A 16,811-nucleotide genomic window follows, 5' to 3' on the forward strand; every position below is an offset into this window, starting at 1 on the left:
TCAACGCTATGCAAACAAATGGTGACCTTGAATTTCCTCTCATAACAGCATGTACTACACTCATATCTCGATGGTCCCCAACAAATAACTCAATTGAGTTCAATAGTTGCTCAAACAAAAGTCAATCGTACTACCGAAGTTCATGTCCATCTTGATGCTCACTCAGGATTACAAATAAAGGGTAGAGATAACCCAAAGACTATAAGGTAGTAAGCCCAGGATGGGATTGTAGAAACTTCACTCTACCAACGAGGACGATAAGACCAAGCATTATAAAAATTCAAGGTTTAAATTGATACAATTATTAGTTTAGGGTTTAAATTGATACAATTTCTAGTTTAATGATATAAATTATTTTTACTACCGTCCAAATAATGTTTAAAATGTTTCGAATATATCCCTTGGTTTTAAGATTGTTCAATTATACTCTCATTGCAAATCAAATTTGATTCACATAGGAAACATAGTTTGTCCAATTTTCAAATTACTCACATTTGTTTTCCTTTCCAATATTTGATATTCTAGACGCCCATAAAATAAATGAAAATGGTTGGTTCAATTGGATTTAGCTTTTTAAATCTAAAGGTTGACTTCACTAAGCTTTCTATAACTCAAGAAAAAGAAAGATTTTCTAACCTCCCTAACTAGCTGCAATCAAACCTCACCTCTCCTATGTTAGGAATTCTCATCTACTAAAGAATATTTAATGCTAGAAGTTCGAGCAAATAAGGAAGCCCCATGTGTAGGTTCCACCATTTTTTGACAGAATTTTCAAGCTTACTAAAAAATACTGATTTTTTTTCAAGAGTTCGAAGAATAGAGGAAGGTGGAAACATCTCAACCTCTCTTGGTCAATGGTCAAAGACGTAAGCTCTAACCAATTAAACTATACTCAAATTAGTACCTTTTAGTAACCCTGCAATCTTAATCATGCATCACCATTCTTCAAAAACTAGTGCTTCTCAAGTCCTCAAGAGTTTAGATCCTTTACTTTTCCATCATTTTTAACAGAAAAGTTATGCCAAATGAAGAGCACATACACATTACAAAATCATATATAACTACAGCTCTGTCCAATTACATGCTGTGCAAGGGTTTTCAAACATGGGCTGAGCATACTAGACATTCAGGAAAGATTATCTAGTTAGCAAAACGAAGAGCAGAAATCGAGCAAATAAACCACATACAAAACAAGAGTATCAAGAAAAGGCACTACAAATTAGCCTGGGGTCAGTCGTACAACATTAACCCTGCTATGGAATTTGTATTAACATCTGTACCATTGGAGAATTGAATAAGCAAAGTGATTGATCATGGTTCCAGAGATTCAACCATTCAACTAAGAAAGTTTATTCCTCAGTCCCATCTCAAAAAGAAACCTTAGCATCAGATCGTAGTAGTTAATAATCCATGAGCTTCATCTGCAGAATACATACTTAGTGAATCTTTGGGTAAGCTTAATGAAGAAAGAACTCTTAAGCCCCATTTCATTACTATTTGGAAAAATGTTCTTATTCCCCTTTTCTTTCTAATGATGACTAATATATTACATTTGAATTCTTAGCCTAATTTCAAAAACAGAAAAAAAGACTTAAAAATTCTATTTTTTAAGATTATTTTGTTTTGAAATTTGCCTAAGAATTCAAACCATTCTTCAAGAAAACTGAAAACCATACCATCCAAATAGTGAGTAAACAAGCATAACTTTCAAAAACTAAAAACTAAAAACAAATCATTATGAATCGGAGTCTTATTGAGGCAGGCACAGTCTTTATAGAAAGAGAATAGATATTTAGTACATGTGCTGTTCATTCTTCATACAATTCTACTAGGTTCAATGTGAGGGTAGACACATTTATAGTACAGGAACTAGTGAATTTGGAATCTAGCTGTCCAAAAAGATAATATTTCTCCAGACAAGTTTGGTTCCGCATTGAACCTCAATACCCTATTTTCTAGAAAGTATAGAAATTGAACCATATACTCGAACACAAATTTCTGAACAAACAGTGGTATAAACATGATTGGATACTTTACATCGAAAGTGCAGGAGACTAAAAATCAAAAGTAAAAAAAATGAAGGTATAATTATAAATTGCAAATAGAGAGCAGACGGTGAAATTACCTTAATTTAGTCTGCCACGTTGATTAGCGGAGACTATTAGTGATTTCAGATGCAAGTCGGAAAAAGATAAAGGGAAGAAATCTCAAACCTCCTTCATAGATGTGAGTATCCCGTGTTCTTCACTTTTCAAATTTAAAATCCGAAAATTTTGAAACAGTCTGACATGTCCATTCTGAAAATGGGCTTTTTTGAGTTAGAACATCTGAATTTGCTTTTCAAACATGAGCCACCAAAAATATACTCAATGAATCCATTATATCCATTATATTTAAACACAAAGATGAAACTAAGGAACATAACATACAGGCCCTTCCATCCCTGCCTCCTACAGTGATATCAAGTAATCTAAAGCTACTCTTAACAAATTGCTATAAGAAAAAACTAACAATTTGTATGTACACCAAATGACTAACATTTTTCCTTTACAAATCCAGTGCATACAAATTAAAATTACCAGTCACATCGGGCAATTCCATCCTACCAAGAGTATCAGGTGCCGTTGCCAGTTTCTGTAGCAAAGCCCAAACCTTCCTTCCAAGTACACAAGCAAGATCCATTGTGAGGAGCGGAGAGTGAAAGAAAGGCCAACTTAATTATCATCAACTTTCTGCTTCTTCCAACGGTATGCAGCTTCAAGGATCTTGAGATTTGTCGTTTGTGTTTCTTCAGGGAACAAGTAATCTATGTATTCCTCGAACCTGCCAAAGAAAGTTTCAACATCAGCAAACAAAATATCTCAAAAGGAATTAACAAAAAGCCATCTCAAATGGAGAGTAAATTCCCTACCAAAATACTTCCCTCAGTGCATGTGCAACAAATTGCTTTTAGGAGAACGAATGGAAAAGGATTGAGATATAGAGAAATCTTTTTCTTTTTTACAATGGCTTAGTGCGTTGCAGGAGGAGATAACAGAAATGGAAAAATAGTTCTAGACTGCAACATTTTACCCCCAAATTTAAACAGTATAAAGAATCTAATTTGACAACTCGTCAACCAGATAACAATTGACCCATGGCATAAACATTAAGTGAGTCACATACCCAGCCGGACCATCCTCACTAACAATTTGACGCCTCTTCTTCAGCTTCTTTGGAAGCTTAGACTGCACTAAGCTGACATCACCAAGCTCACCAAAACTTGTCTCCATATTCAACCATTCCTCAAGGAGCATAGCTCTCTCCTCTTTCAACTCTGGTGCTGAATTTCTGTAGTAAGTAATAGCTTTTTCGAAGACCCCTGAAGCATGAAACTATGTCAGACTTCTATTCTACTTGAGGGATGACATACCAATACTAATGATCTTGAAAAAATACGATAATGTAGGGCTCCCTTACTTCTAGCCTGTTGAATACATTGTTGCTTCCGTGCATGAAGATATTCCTGCATGTTGTCTTCTGGTAATTCCAAAAGCTGGCTGTCATCCTCCATTGCCGATGCCTCAAATTTGGCATAACTGATCCACACTTTCAAGTGTTTTGTTCTGTCTAGAAGTCTCTCGTATAGCTCTCTAGTTCTTTGAAATTCATGTTCTGATATCTCAAAATCAATGTAGGCCTACATCAAACAATAAAAATATGAAAGATACTCATTTCAACCTCTAACAATCGTGTCATCAAACAAATAATTTGTTGGAAAACATGCAGATAAGATCAATTTGACATCCACAAGCATAGAAGTCTAGGGCATCACCTTACTACATCTTTTCAGGTAAACTCAAAATTTCAAACCCAAAAGTACATACACCAGACTCCCAAAGTTCATTGTGACAAAGCCTCTAGGGTAAGAAATAAGTTTTTATCATATTATTGTATCATTTTGAATCTAACTTAATCCCTCTTCACACATCATGACACTGTTTCACAGGCATATGCTCATACGTTTTTTATGATTATAATGTTAATATCTTCAAGTCCATATACCATAAGATAATTCGTGCACTCATCCTGAAAGTTGAATTGGTTAGAATCCTTTTAAGTCTAGTTGGCAGTAGCATGTAAAGTAGGGTCCCCAAATCATGACGCAAACAGAAGAGAATTGCAAAGTTTCCATTGCCCCAAATTATCACATGACGAATATGACAAATTGATTCTACTTTCACAGAACCTATGTGAAGAGAGAAATATTAATAGCTTCAACAAAATTGAGCTAAATGAACAATGCAAAGATGAAATGGAGTCAAAACTGCTGAATGAAGGGGAAAATAGATCCAAGAAGTCTGATAATTTAGACGAGTGAAAGAATTTGACAAACATAATTAAATGACTGGTCAAAAAAGCTATAAAAGTTGACATTTCAGGATAAATGACGAATACACACACTAAGTGGAACATTCAACTAAAGGTATAATTAGTGAAGTACCTTCCACAATAACTCTGGCATATCCAGTGCAGGCTGTGCAATTGCAAGCTCAAATATAGACCTCGCTCGATCAGTTTCACATAGAGATCTCTCCAACTCTGCATATTTACTCCATGCATAACAATTTTCAGGTGACCACACCAAATACTTCTCATAAAGTTTACGGCATCGATCTATGTTTCCCAGCTGCAGCTCTATCTCTATATACTTCTTGAATATCTGTTATTAAATAAAGTAACAAAATGAACTCTCCAACAAATGAGATGAAAGTTCAGGAAAACAAACTATATATATATAGAAAAATATACACATTACCTTATCTTTAGGAGCCCTCCCAATGGCATTGCCTAGAATTTGTCGGGCACCTTTAAGGTTCAATTGTCGTATTTCAAATTGTGCAGCTAATAGCCATATCTTTGCAAATGAAAACTTCGCATGAGGAATCAAATTTAGGCACTCCCTGCCACAAAATTCATATTAAATGGAAAAGGCTTTCATGTATATTTATAACATGTATTAATGATTATCAAGCCAGCTATCTAATGCTTTGCTAAATGATTATATTGCATGTTGAACTTTCTGTAGAGTAACACGATGTACGTTCAAATGCTTGAAACATCACGCAAGTTAGATATTGCCGGGCATGCAGCATAAAATTAAGCAAGAGCAAAGAAACAGGCTCCTGGAGAGAGAGACATAATACAATAGGAAAACATAACTTGACCTTCCCCAGACATTAACCGAACAGCACAGAATGAACTACAGCTTTTCTTTCCTTCACTCTCAATGAGTGTTGAAAAAAAGCATCTCCTTAAAAATTGCACAAACTGATGCCAAAGAAAAAAAAAAATCAGCATACCTATAGATATCACGGGTACGCTCAGCATCTGCAGCATCCAACTCTTCATATAGTGCATAATTGATCCTAAATTGGATAGAAACAAACAATGAGCAAAAATCTGTATGCTTGAAACCAAATTAGAGAAGATAAACATAGGATGCCTTCCTTGATGTACTTACCATAGATAAATATAACGCTGCCAGTACCGTTTCTCTTCAGCTGGAGGAACATTGGCTATTGCCCTCTCATAAACTTCCCTGATTCTCTCCTTGTTCCCTGCACTCTCCTCCAACCGTATATAATCAAACCAAGAATCATAATTTAGGGGATTCTTCCTCACTTCCTCTTCATACTGAAACCTCCTCTTCCCCACTATAGCATCTTCTATTCCTTCCTTATCCCCATACTGCTTCTCAAATGCCACAAACTTCCTGTAGATATCCTCAGCTCTACCTTTGGGGATATGATCTAAGGCAAACTTATATATACACCGTGCCCGTTCTGTTTCCTTACACCTCTCCTCAAATTCAGCAAAAGCAACAAACAGTTGTTCTGCCTCTTCATCATCAGCTAACTTCTCAACGGCTCTCTCATATAAATTTCTTGCTCTAGCAATTTCCCCATTTTTCATCTCAAATTTGGCAAAACGTATCCATGCCCCAACTTTGGGGTGGCATTGAACGAAGCGCTCAAATATGCCTCGTGCACGTTCAACCTCATTGTATCTCAACTCAAACTTGATGTAAGAGAGCCAACCTTGCTGGTCCGGCATCCAGCTCATCCATCTCTCAAAAATCTGCCTTGCACCAGCAATGTTCCCCAACATTTCCTCCATATGGAGATACTTGTACCATAGTTGGTCCACTCTTGGCAAGAGGGTAACTGCCCTATCCCAAACATTCCTCGCATGGTTGATAAACTTATTTTTCATCTCAACCTCTGCATACTTGAGCCAAAGGGTATGGTTTCGGTAATCGACCTCAAGGGCACGCTCCCAAACAGAACGAGCCCGATTGAAGTCCTTTTGAGACTCTTCCCATTGAGCATACTTGACCCAGACACTAACATTCCACCTGACACGACGTATAAGGTCTTCAAACTCCTTCCGCTTGCGTAGGCGATAATCAGCAAGTTCAGTCGGATCAGTAATTTTTTGTTTGGGTGGTCTAATTTCCGCCTCCTGTCGTTCTCGAGCCTCACGAAGGATCTGCTCTGCAGTTATTTGAATTGGAGCCGGAGTCTTGTTCTTCACCCTAGTGGGTCGCGGTAACTTCACCTCTGCATCCTTTCGAGTGAGGTAGCCTAGGGTTGGATCCGCATCTTTGGATGAAGACATTATTTCAGTGTAGTTGAGGTTTTTTTACTTCAGTAAAGGTACTTTATCCTTCAGAGTAGGTGCCTACTTCCCACAGCAATTGTTCTCTATTAAGAAATAAAATAAAATAAAATAATAAAAAAACAAAGAGAGAGATGTTATAGCAACAGCAAACAGGATAGTGGATAATATAAATTTCATATAAAAAGTGAAAATTAAATAAATAGATCCAAAGGTACGTTAAAACTCGTGGCTTGGTTATTCAACGAAACACGAAACTGTAACCACTGCATTGACCTAAAAGACTAAATTCCCGACTTTCATGATTCCTTCATTTTACTGGCTCAACCTTCAATAGATTTATTTTAGATATGGATATGAAAAGATTGGTTTTTAACCGCACTCAAGGCCACGATGTCCCTTATAGCACCCAACGTTCACCCTCAGCCATACCTAAGGCTCGAACCACTTGTCGAGCCTTAACCGTACTTAAGGCCCCGACATTCTCGACAGCACTCAGTGTCCGACCCTTAGTCGTACCTAAGGCCTTGAACTATGCATCGACCCTTAACCGTACTCAAGGTCCCGATGCTTTTCTAAATCCAAGGTAACGTCACTTCTCACCCAACCTTTCTTTATGAACACAGTCCTCAAACATCTTTATCACACGATTGCATCAAAATGCGTGGATCCTATAACATACATCTAAATCATACCTTATGATAAAATTACTTAAAACAATTTTATACTTTCAGCACTATGCAGATACTTCTTCAACATTTCAAAATCTATAGTATGTTTACGAAAGCACATAATAACACCACAACATATTATACATTATACAATTCCATATAAAGAGCATCTAGGCATGCTTAATCCTATCAAAATAGCAAGATAACATAGGTCACGAATATTTGAAATAGAAATGTATCACACATCAAGCTAGCACACAAACAAACAAGCCCAACAGGTAGAATTCTACTTACCTAAGCATTCTAAAACACTTCTAACTAATCGAAAAGTTCTGAAATAATAAAAACAAAGCTCCAAGGTTACAGCTTGGTTCGAATCCTTCGTTGAAAACTTAAATAGCAAATGAGAGAACTTACCCAAAGCGACCTTAAACCTCAATCCAAACACTTCAAATCAAGCCCAAACTACAAACGAAGAATACCCAAGAATTATTGACTAGTTTACAGCATCTAAATTTAATTTGAAAGGCTTTAAATGAAGTTCTAGAGCCTAAAACTCACCAAAAAGACTTGGGTTCTTGTTGAAATGAGTTCGAATAACCCTGAAACTATTCTGGATCTACAATTGAGAGCTTCCAAGCGTTAGAGACTAATATAAAGAATGTTAATCTAGTTTGAAAAGGAATTTAGAGCACTAAACCAGCTGCAACTTACCTAAAAGAATCCGAATCTTTGCTGATTGGGGTCCGAATAGACTTAATCCTACAAACTCGGAGCCGTTAGGAAGTGGGTATTTCTATTTCGATGCCAAAAATTCAGTGGGTAAGTGTCGAAACTCACGGAAAGGGTAAAAAAAACGCCGCTGCCAGGATGCTCCAGTCGCGTGCGTTGGCCGGAGCTCGCGGACAGACACCGATTCGCGCGCAGAGGAGGTCGCCTGGGTTGTTGTTGGGTGTTGCGCTGTCGTCTGCCCGTGCTGTTGACCGCTGGCACCGGAGGGTAGCGTGGGTCTATTGCTAGAGGAATGCCGGAGTTGAAGAAGAAGGACCGGCGACTGAAGAGAACGCACGGACTGGGGGTGGCAGCTATATTATCGTGAAGAGAGGGAGAAGGAGAGAGGGAGAAGGAGAGAAGAAAAGGTGGAGGCTAGGCTAGGGCTTCTACTCTTTTTTCTCTTTTCTTTAAGAAAAAAAAATCCCAATTTAAAAAAAGAAATTAACAAAATCTAATACCTCCATTTAAATTCTCAGTAAAATTTTCGAAATTTATTTGGCAGAAATAACAAAAATAATATTAATAGATTTTTATCCGGATCTATTAGACTTATATCAATTTTCATATTTCTATCACCCTCTATTAATAGATAAAAAAAGATTAAATTTTATTATTTTATATAAATAGTTTCTCTTATTTTTTTATTTTTAAAAATCTCTTAAAAATTTTCTCATAAATTTTGATATTCTCTAGAACATAATTAAAAATAAAATAAAATTCGAGTATAAATTCCAAAATCTTTTAACTAAATAGTTTAATTACAAACTCATTTTTTCCAACCATTTAATAAAAATTAATTTTAATAACTTAGAAATTAACTAAAACTCTAATTTTCTAAATTAGAATTAAAAATTTAGAAGTCCAGTTAATTTAGAAATAATAGGCGAAATAGCATAATTTGTTCCAAAACTAGCTTAATTTTCTCATGTGGGTCGTTACAAGAGGCTTCCAAATTATTCGTGATTTTCTACTCTCGGTATGAAGAGAATAGACCAACACAACTCAATGAAACAAAAATAAAAAATAGAACTTGGGGATCTAAAAAAATGAGTGGCGACGATGAGATTCGATAGATCTTGGCTAGGAAAATCACATAAAGTGAATTAATGAATTTTTTTATATATATTTTTATAGTTTTTTTTTATATATACGTAAATTCATCTACTTTCTTCAATAATACCGAAGAAAGTAGAGAGAAAAACCTTGTTGACAATAGAAAAACTTAATTGATTTTTTTATGCTTTGTAGTTTTTTTTAGTTTGTAATTTTTGTATATGCACACAAATTAGTTTAGGAGTTATAATAATTTTTACTATTTTTTATATACTTTTGTACTTTTTATATTCGTAGAACTTTGAAATAAAGTTAAAAGAGATCTATAAAAACCAAAAGGGATTTAAGTTTGTAAGGTCTTGATGAGAAAAAAATAAATATTTTTATTCAAATTAAAATCTATATTATATAAAGGGGTTATGGGAAGAAACTTTTAATTTAATTTTTCACTTTAAATGAATATAGATCTCTCACGTTAAAATCTGAGTAAAAGAAGTTTTTGAAAAGAAAAAAAAAATCCCATTTGATCTACGGTTCAGATTTAAGAAAATCTCAGGGTCTTATTTTAGATAAAAATGAAAAAGAAAAAAATCTAGATTTTCTAAAATTTAAACAAAATCACAAATATTAATTAATTTTGTAAAATCAAATTAAGATATATATCATGTTGTCTAAGAAGTGGCTAGGAGAAAACCTTCTAATTCCTCCTCTCTCTTTTTTTATTTTGATTTTAATTTTGTTAACTTGTTCTCCCTATTTATTATTTGCTTTCATTTTCATAGAACTTTTTTTTCTTTTTTGCATTCAAGTAATTTTTTTTAAAATTATTATTCCAACATTTTGTGTTTTTTCTTATTCTTTTAACCTTTCTCAGGGTAGACATCGTTTACATTTTTTTTTTAATTTCATGTATTTCTTATTTTTCAACGTTTTGTTTTGTTTTCTTTTTTACTCACTCTTATTTTTTTAGGTCTAGGAGTGACTATGCATTACACCATTATCTTTCTTTATTTGTAAGGTATGTTGGTTTAAAGGTTGGGGTTATGCATTTAAGAGAGAAAACAACGCATCATTCATGAAGAGAAGACAAGAAGGAGGATATGCATTTAAGAGAGTGTCAAACACATGGTGAGAGGGGAAGAGGAAGAAACCAACGTGTGGTCGGAGGTGAAGAATTACCTTAGAGAGGACATGTGGTAACATAGGAAAAAATTAACTAAGGGTAGAAGGTTGGGATGGCGAATGAGAAATTTTGGACCAATCACAAATTTCCACGTCATTCATGATGAAATTTCAAATCATCAAATTTGAGACGAATTAGGAGTTGACATTTGTCCCAAATTGAAGTTGAAGATAAATTTCGATGGCATCATGTGGTTTCATCATGACCGTTGAATTAGACAAGATTAATTTGACCTAATTTGATATTATTATTTGGGTTAAAGTCCAACTAAGTCAAAAAAATGGGCTGAATTTGACTCAAATGTCAAATCAAGCCCAAAAGTTAATCATTTAAAAAGGTCAACAAACCTAAAGCCCGATCATCCAAGAAGATCAACAAACCCAAAGGCCAACCACCCAAGAAGATCAACAAGCCCAAAGGTGGATCATCCAAGAAGATTAACAAATCCAAAGGCCGATCATCCTAAAAAGATCAACAAGTCCAAAGGTTGATCATCCAAAAAGATCAACAAGCCTAAAAGTCGATCATGTAAGAAGGTCAACAAGCTCAAAGGGCGATCATCTAAGAAGGTCAACAAGTCCAAAGGTCGATCATCCAAGAAGATCAACCAGTTTAAATATTAAAGTTTATTTTGAACGCATCAAAGAATTATTATATTAGAGATTGTATTTGCTATACTAAAATCCATACAAATATAAAGTTCAAATTCCTCGAATTATGTTTTTTCGAAAACCTCATGCGAATAAATTGGTATGCCAGTGGGACATATTTACCTCCCATCTTTCTCTCATCATCCAAGTCAATAAAATCGGTAACTGGTACCAAAGAAAACCGCATCCAAAGCTACCGTCGCAAGTGACGCTTACACGAGACCTGTCACTCACAGCCATTCAAAAGAGATCATGTAGGAACAAGAAGAAAGTTTTATTCTCACAAAGAAAATTTGGGAACAACTGACAGAATCTCCTAAAGGCGAGATCTTCATCAGAGAAAATCCTTTATTCGACAACTATGCTCCTACTTCTGATCAACCAAAGAAAGAATCACACTTTGAAGTAGTGTTTGTCATGATGGCAAACGTGACGGCAAAGTCGACCATGGCGGAGATGGAGAGAAAGATAAATCTGAAGGAACTCTTATCAAAGAGACCAGTGAGTGGAAGCGAGATCGTTACAAATCTCATTGTAATAGAACATACACATTTACAATCAAACAATAATAGTTATGCAAAACTCTAAATTACAGCATGCGACAAAAGGGAAATACTAAGGTTTCAGAGAACTTACTCTTGAAGAACTATTCTTCCCGTTCCCTCGAACTTACTGTACGATCGTTCACTAACACAAACATAATGCCTCAACTATCTTCTCGAACAAGCACAAACAACATTTGTCCCTCATACAGAAAGTATACACCACCAGAAGGCTACCTTGGTATTTTCGGTGTGAGAATCCATGAGTTGTGGGCTCTATAGGATTTGGTAGAGGGAGGGGGAATTTTACAGATCGTGTAGACGATCGAGTAAGTGTGAGATAATTATAGTTTATCGTATAGACAGTGTACTCGATCTTTAAAAAACTAATGACTATCGTAGAGCTAAATCTTTTGATCGCACGATTCTCAATCGCTTAATGATCGCCTTATGTAAAAATGAAAACGATTTTCATTTTATTCATCAGTTACTATAACTGATCACAACTTCCACTAAGTTGGTTATGGGAGAAAAAACCGAAACCAATTATCATATAATTGATTTAATTACAAATATAATCAATATATTCATAATCTATAGTTTTAATATCACATCTCATGCAATATATAAACCATAGTTCTTTTTCTCCCTTATAGCATTTAATAATAATTTCTCCAATTAATGTATCTAATACATTAAGTCAATTATATCTCATATAATTGATGCGATTTAATTATATCGTATATAATCAAATTTTCTCTTGTTAATTTGAACACTTTAAACTAACCCGAAAATTGATTCTCAACATGAATCCATTGAGCTACCAAGGGAACCTTATGAACCTGTAGCTTGAAGCTCCAATAGTACGTGAATAACTAACTAAACTCTTTAATCACAATATCCACCATCTGTTAACTGTCGGGTATTCCACTAAAGATCGACAGTTGCACTCTTTGCGCTACATATATTTTTGTGTCCATTGGATATAACCAATCAATAGTATGATGACCCTTCACAAATCGCTCGTAAGTACAATCAGGCCAATTTACCGTTTTTCCCTGTAATTACATCTAACTCCTTAAGTACCACTTATTTCTCTAATGAACAATACATCATAGTCCTACTATGAGTAAACTCTTCTCAGGCCAAGAGAAGGTGTGATGCCACATTGTTCAAGTCCTGGAATCAGCCCTTAAAGGAGCAATTTATCTACTTTCCCCTAAATCGGGGAAGGAGTGAATTCCGTATTGTATAGTTGAGTTCCTAGCTCCCCAATCAGACGATCCTCAAAGTGGTAGGTTTGAGTTCACGATTTGGCCACTTGCACCCATATAAATCAAATGATTGCCCTCATAAGCAGGAGCTCCCAACTCACTCAAGATTAAGGTCATGTTACCTATGGTCATACTAGTGAAATGAAAGTCTCTGTCATGAACGACGTTATATAACGAGACTAAACATTTCGTGGTCCGGTCTTATACAAACTCTTTTGTATAGAGCATCCCCACTCGCATGTCTAATACATGAATGGTTAGGATCAGACCATTTGTAGCACTTTACAACACTTAAAATATCTACAAAGCGAGCCACACTCGTAGCGTCAACAAGATAAGGTTTCTCTCCTTAATCCATATACTACAAACCATTTAGGTTATCACTTAAAGCACGATCTACTTGTATGTCATCACATACATGCTTAAGTTACAACAATAACCATTGATCTTAGTTTATTGGTTTGTGGTTAATGCAACTAAAATATCTCATATTACAAAGACAATAGTGAAGAAAATATCTCATATTATTACATCACAAATGTTTGTTCATACACGTGTTTACAAACTACTGGACCCTACGAGATTTAGGGCATCAACCCCAACAAAATCTCCTAATGAAAGCTGTAGAAGAGTAAAATCATGAAATTGTTGCTTTAAAAGATCGGATACAAGCATGAGAAACTGTTGATTTGAGCAATCTCCAGCTGCAAAAGCTAATGACAAAGGAAATATTGTCTTGTAGGAAGACCAGCCACAACAGTCCACCTCAGTTGCCTCCTTATCAGTTCAACAGCTGTAGGATATGACCACAAACTCCATAAGGGCTCAGTATGGAGGACCATTGCAATTTTTCTTCATGTACTCCAAACCGTATACCAAGAGAATCAACAACCTGAGAATATCAGTTGGGTATCAACCTCCAAAGTTCTAGCAGTTCGATGGAAAGGGCAATTTGAAACAACATGTTGCTCACTTCATTGAAACCCGCGAAGATGCAAGAATTTGGTTGCATCTTTAGTGAGTTGTTATGGTGCTGAACTAATCAAATTTTTGTTGCTTAGTTTGTTGAAAGAAATAAATATTTCTAGACTTATTTGTAATAAAAGTTGTGAGAAGTTGTATGTTTATATATTTTTAGAACTTTGTATCAATGTTAATTAACGTGTGGATTTGAAAGATTTCTTAGTAGACAATCTATTTTAAAATGTCCATCAATCATGCCTATGCGTTCAAGCTATGCTTAGTAATTATACTCTTCCTTCCTTTGCTAATTTTCAAATCGTATTTTTTTAAGGCAACGAAAGGGCTCTTATGGGACAACATTAACAAAACAATTTTTTGAAAGATTTTGGGATGAGAGGAATTCCAAGATTTTCAATGGAAAAGAAAGATCCCTTAGAGATACTCTTGATTTATCCATCCATTTTCAATGCCCTTTTTTGGTGTAAAAGTCCAGAATTTGTTGATAATGGTTCTCGTGATTTCCTACTCTTAAGCTTGGTCCAATATTCCAGTGGGTGATAGTGTGAGAAAGGAAGTCATCACAAGATTAACAATGAATGTGGTTATGGATAAGGCGTTCTATACTGATTCAAACAGGAGATACTTTTAAAGTGGGTAATAACATACAAATGCTCAAATTTCAGTTTAAAACATCTATTAGAACATTTTGAGTTATCGCTTCCTTATTCTTTTGATAACAATTTCCTTTTCTTATATCTTGTTTTACACTATTTCTCTTCTCGACTTCAATTATTTATTGCTCTGTTTTTACCATGAGTATTATTTGTAGGTTCGTGACTATAGACAAGATTGGAATCTTTTTGTCAATGAACCGCAAGTAAGAAAGTATTATTTCAGCATGTTTGTCATGCTTATTTTTTGCTTTTTTCTTAATGGGTAAACAAGTTACACTTTACTCTATTGTTGATTTCAATCTATTATTAGAATTGTAAAACATCTCCATATTTTACATATTGTTCTGAATTTGTTTTTAACATATTTATTCATTGTGCTTTTGTTTCTATTTTACTACTATTTTCATATGTTTAGAGTTCATGACCATTGCTTTATTATTATTGCCTAATTAGTGGCATTTATTATTTCAATGATCTATAAAGTTTAATGTCAACTTATCCTTCCCAACCAATGCTTATATTATTGGGGATGATGCCCTAAACTCTAGGTCTTGTAGTTTGTAAACACTGTATTGAACAAACGCTTGTGATGTAATAATATATGATATTTTCTCCACTATTGTCTATGAAACATTGGATGTTTTATTTGCTTTATCACAAACCAATAAACTAAGATCCCTGGTTGTCATTGTAACTTAATGCATGTATGTGAAGACATATAGGTAGATCATACCTACGTAATCATTATTAACTATTAACTATTAAAACAAGTAGTTAGCCTATGTGAGCATGCAACTTATCTTTGTTATGGATTTTAATATCTAATCCAATATTATAACAACTTATAAAACTTTAGACATACTGTACATCCATAACATATGTCAAATATCTTTATGATTTAATATAACACTCATTAAAACATCATAAACCCTAAACATGCACATATATATATTATGACACCTTATAAACATAATTTCAATGCATGTAACATGCTTCCTATGGTGAGATTTTAAATCTACATGGCATACTATATACACATACAAGATTTGTTTAATTATAACATACATCATATGCATAAATAATTAAACACGGAATGATATGGTTTAGTTTTGGCATTCTCAAGCAAACAAAAACCTAGATTATTACAATAATAACCAAAACTGGCTCCAAAACACTTCTGGACCACTCGAATCGCCCTGAATTGGACCCAAACCTCTTGAACTAGACCTCCAATGCTCAAAATTGGGCTGAACCGGGCAAAAAACCATCGAGTGCCATAAGCATCCAGTACCATTGAGCATGCCATCTAGCATCGAGTATGCCATCAAGCAGCGAGTATACCATCAAGCATCGAGTATGCCATCAAGCACGAGCATCAAGTATGCCATCAACCATCAAATATGACAACGAGCATTGAATATGCCATCAAGCATCGAGTATGAGCATCAAGTATGCCATCGAGCATCGAGTATGACATCGAGTATGAGCATCAAGCCTTGAGTATGGCATCGTGCATCGAGTATGCCATCGAGCATGAGCATCAAGTATGACATCGAGTATGAGCATCAAGTATGCCATCGAGCATGAGCATCAATTATGCCATTGAGCATCGAGTATGGCGTCATGCATCGAGTATTTACCAAGGTAGTGGTTGGAAAAACAGTTTTTGCTGCTTGACATTCTTCATTTCTTTCTTCAATTGCAAACTAATTTCAACTTTAATGACTCCAATCGAACTACAAACACTTAATCACACATTAAGGCCCATCAACCAAGAGCCAATTACAAGAATTACAACATAATTGAAGAGAATTCAATGCCAAAACTCAGAAAAACCATATATCTGTGTGACTTTATAAAGTATGCTCTAGTTTATTGTATTTTATATTGTTTTTGTATTGTACATTAGTCTCCCGAGGCTTTAGTACAAGGGGGAGATTGTTGGGAATGGTGTCCTAAACTCTCCTAGTAGTCTCGTAGTTTGTAAACTCTATAAACATATTGTTATTTAATAAAACATATTGTTATAAGCATTTACTCAATCCAATAAAATAAGATCCGAGGTTATTTTATGTAACTTAAGCATGTATGTGGAGACATACAAGTGGATCATGCCTTAAGTAATAATCTAAATGGTCTGTAGTAGATGAATAAAGGAGGGATACCTTATCCTGGTGACACTACGGATACAACTCGCTTTGTAGATGTTATAAGTATTGTAAAGTGCTACAAATGGTCTGATCCTGACCATTCATGTGAAGACATGGGAGCGGGGAAGTTTATATAAGACCAAACCACGACATGATTAGTCTCTTTTGATGTGTCTTAGGACACTGTTCCTTAGATAAAACAATTTCATGCCTGAAA

The 16,811-nt window shown here is 34.9% G+C and overlaps 1 protein-coding gene across 5 annotated transcripts; it reads right to left on the bottom strand.

Moving 5' to 3' along the window:
- Positions 1-1,016: 1,016 nt before the first annotated feature.
- LOC120082858 (crooked neck protein, putative / cell cycle protein) lies at positions 1,017-8,546 on the bottom strand. 5 transcript variants are annotated; one of them, XR_016531302.1, is made up of 13 exons: positions 8,172-8,535; positions 8,046-8,093; positions 7,893-7,950; positions 7,749-7,796; positions 5,504-6,746; positions 5,343-5,408; positions 4,799-4,943; positions 4,484-4,702; positions 3,460-3,679; positions 3,166-3,361; positions 2,580-2,823; positions 2,126-2,297; positions 1,017-1,421 (listed from the first exon to the last, which is right to left on the bottom strand). XR_016531302.1 is itself a non-coding variant. In XM_039038202.2 (11 exons), the coding sequence occupies exons 5-11, from the start codon at positions 6,658-6,660 to the stop codon at positions 2,715-2,717; spliced, it is 2,112 nt and encodes a 703-aa protein (XP_038894130.2). In that variant the 5' UTR covers positions 6,661-6,746; positions 7,749-7,796; positions 7,893-7,950; positions 8,046-8,093; positions 8,172-8,535; the 3' UTR covers positions 2,364-2,714. The 5 variants fall into 5 exon arrangements, 2 of the variants coding, with proteins under 2 accessions (XP_038894130.2, XP_038894131.2); XR_016531303.1 differs by having other exon boundaries at positions 2,607-2,823; positions 8,046-8,546; XR_005483307.2 differs by having other exon boundaries at positions 8,046-8,546.
- Between the last annotated feature and the right edge of the window lie 8,265 nt (positions 8,547-16,811).

This window comes from Benincasa hispida, chromosome 8 (assembly GCF_027475165.1).
Source record: "Benincasa hispida cultivar pf3 chromosome 8, pf3_genome.v1.1, whole genome shotgun sequence".
NCBI lineage: Eukaryota > Viridiplantae > Streptophyta > Magnoliopsida > Cucurbitales > Cucurbitaceae > Benincasa > Benincasa hispida.

Bases quoted from the DNA above. Each gene is read 5' to 3' on its own strand.
- LOC120082858 (XM_039038203.2), bottom strand. From the start codon at position 6,660: ATGTCTTCATCCAAAGATGCGGATCCAACCCTAGGCTACCTCACTCGA. The intron at 3,362-3,459 runs GTAAGGGAGCCC...TTCATGCTTCAG, and splicing joins ATGTATTCAACAGGCTAGAA to GGGTCTTCGAAAAAGCTATT. The intron at 2,824-3,165 runs GTATGTGACTCA...TTTCTTTGGCAG, and splicing joins AGTGAGGATGGTCCGGCTGG to GTTCGAGGAATACATAGATT.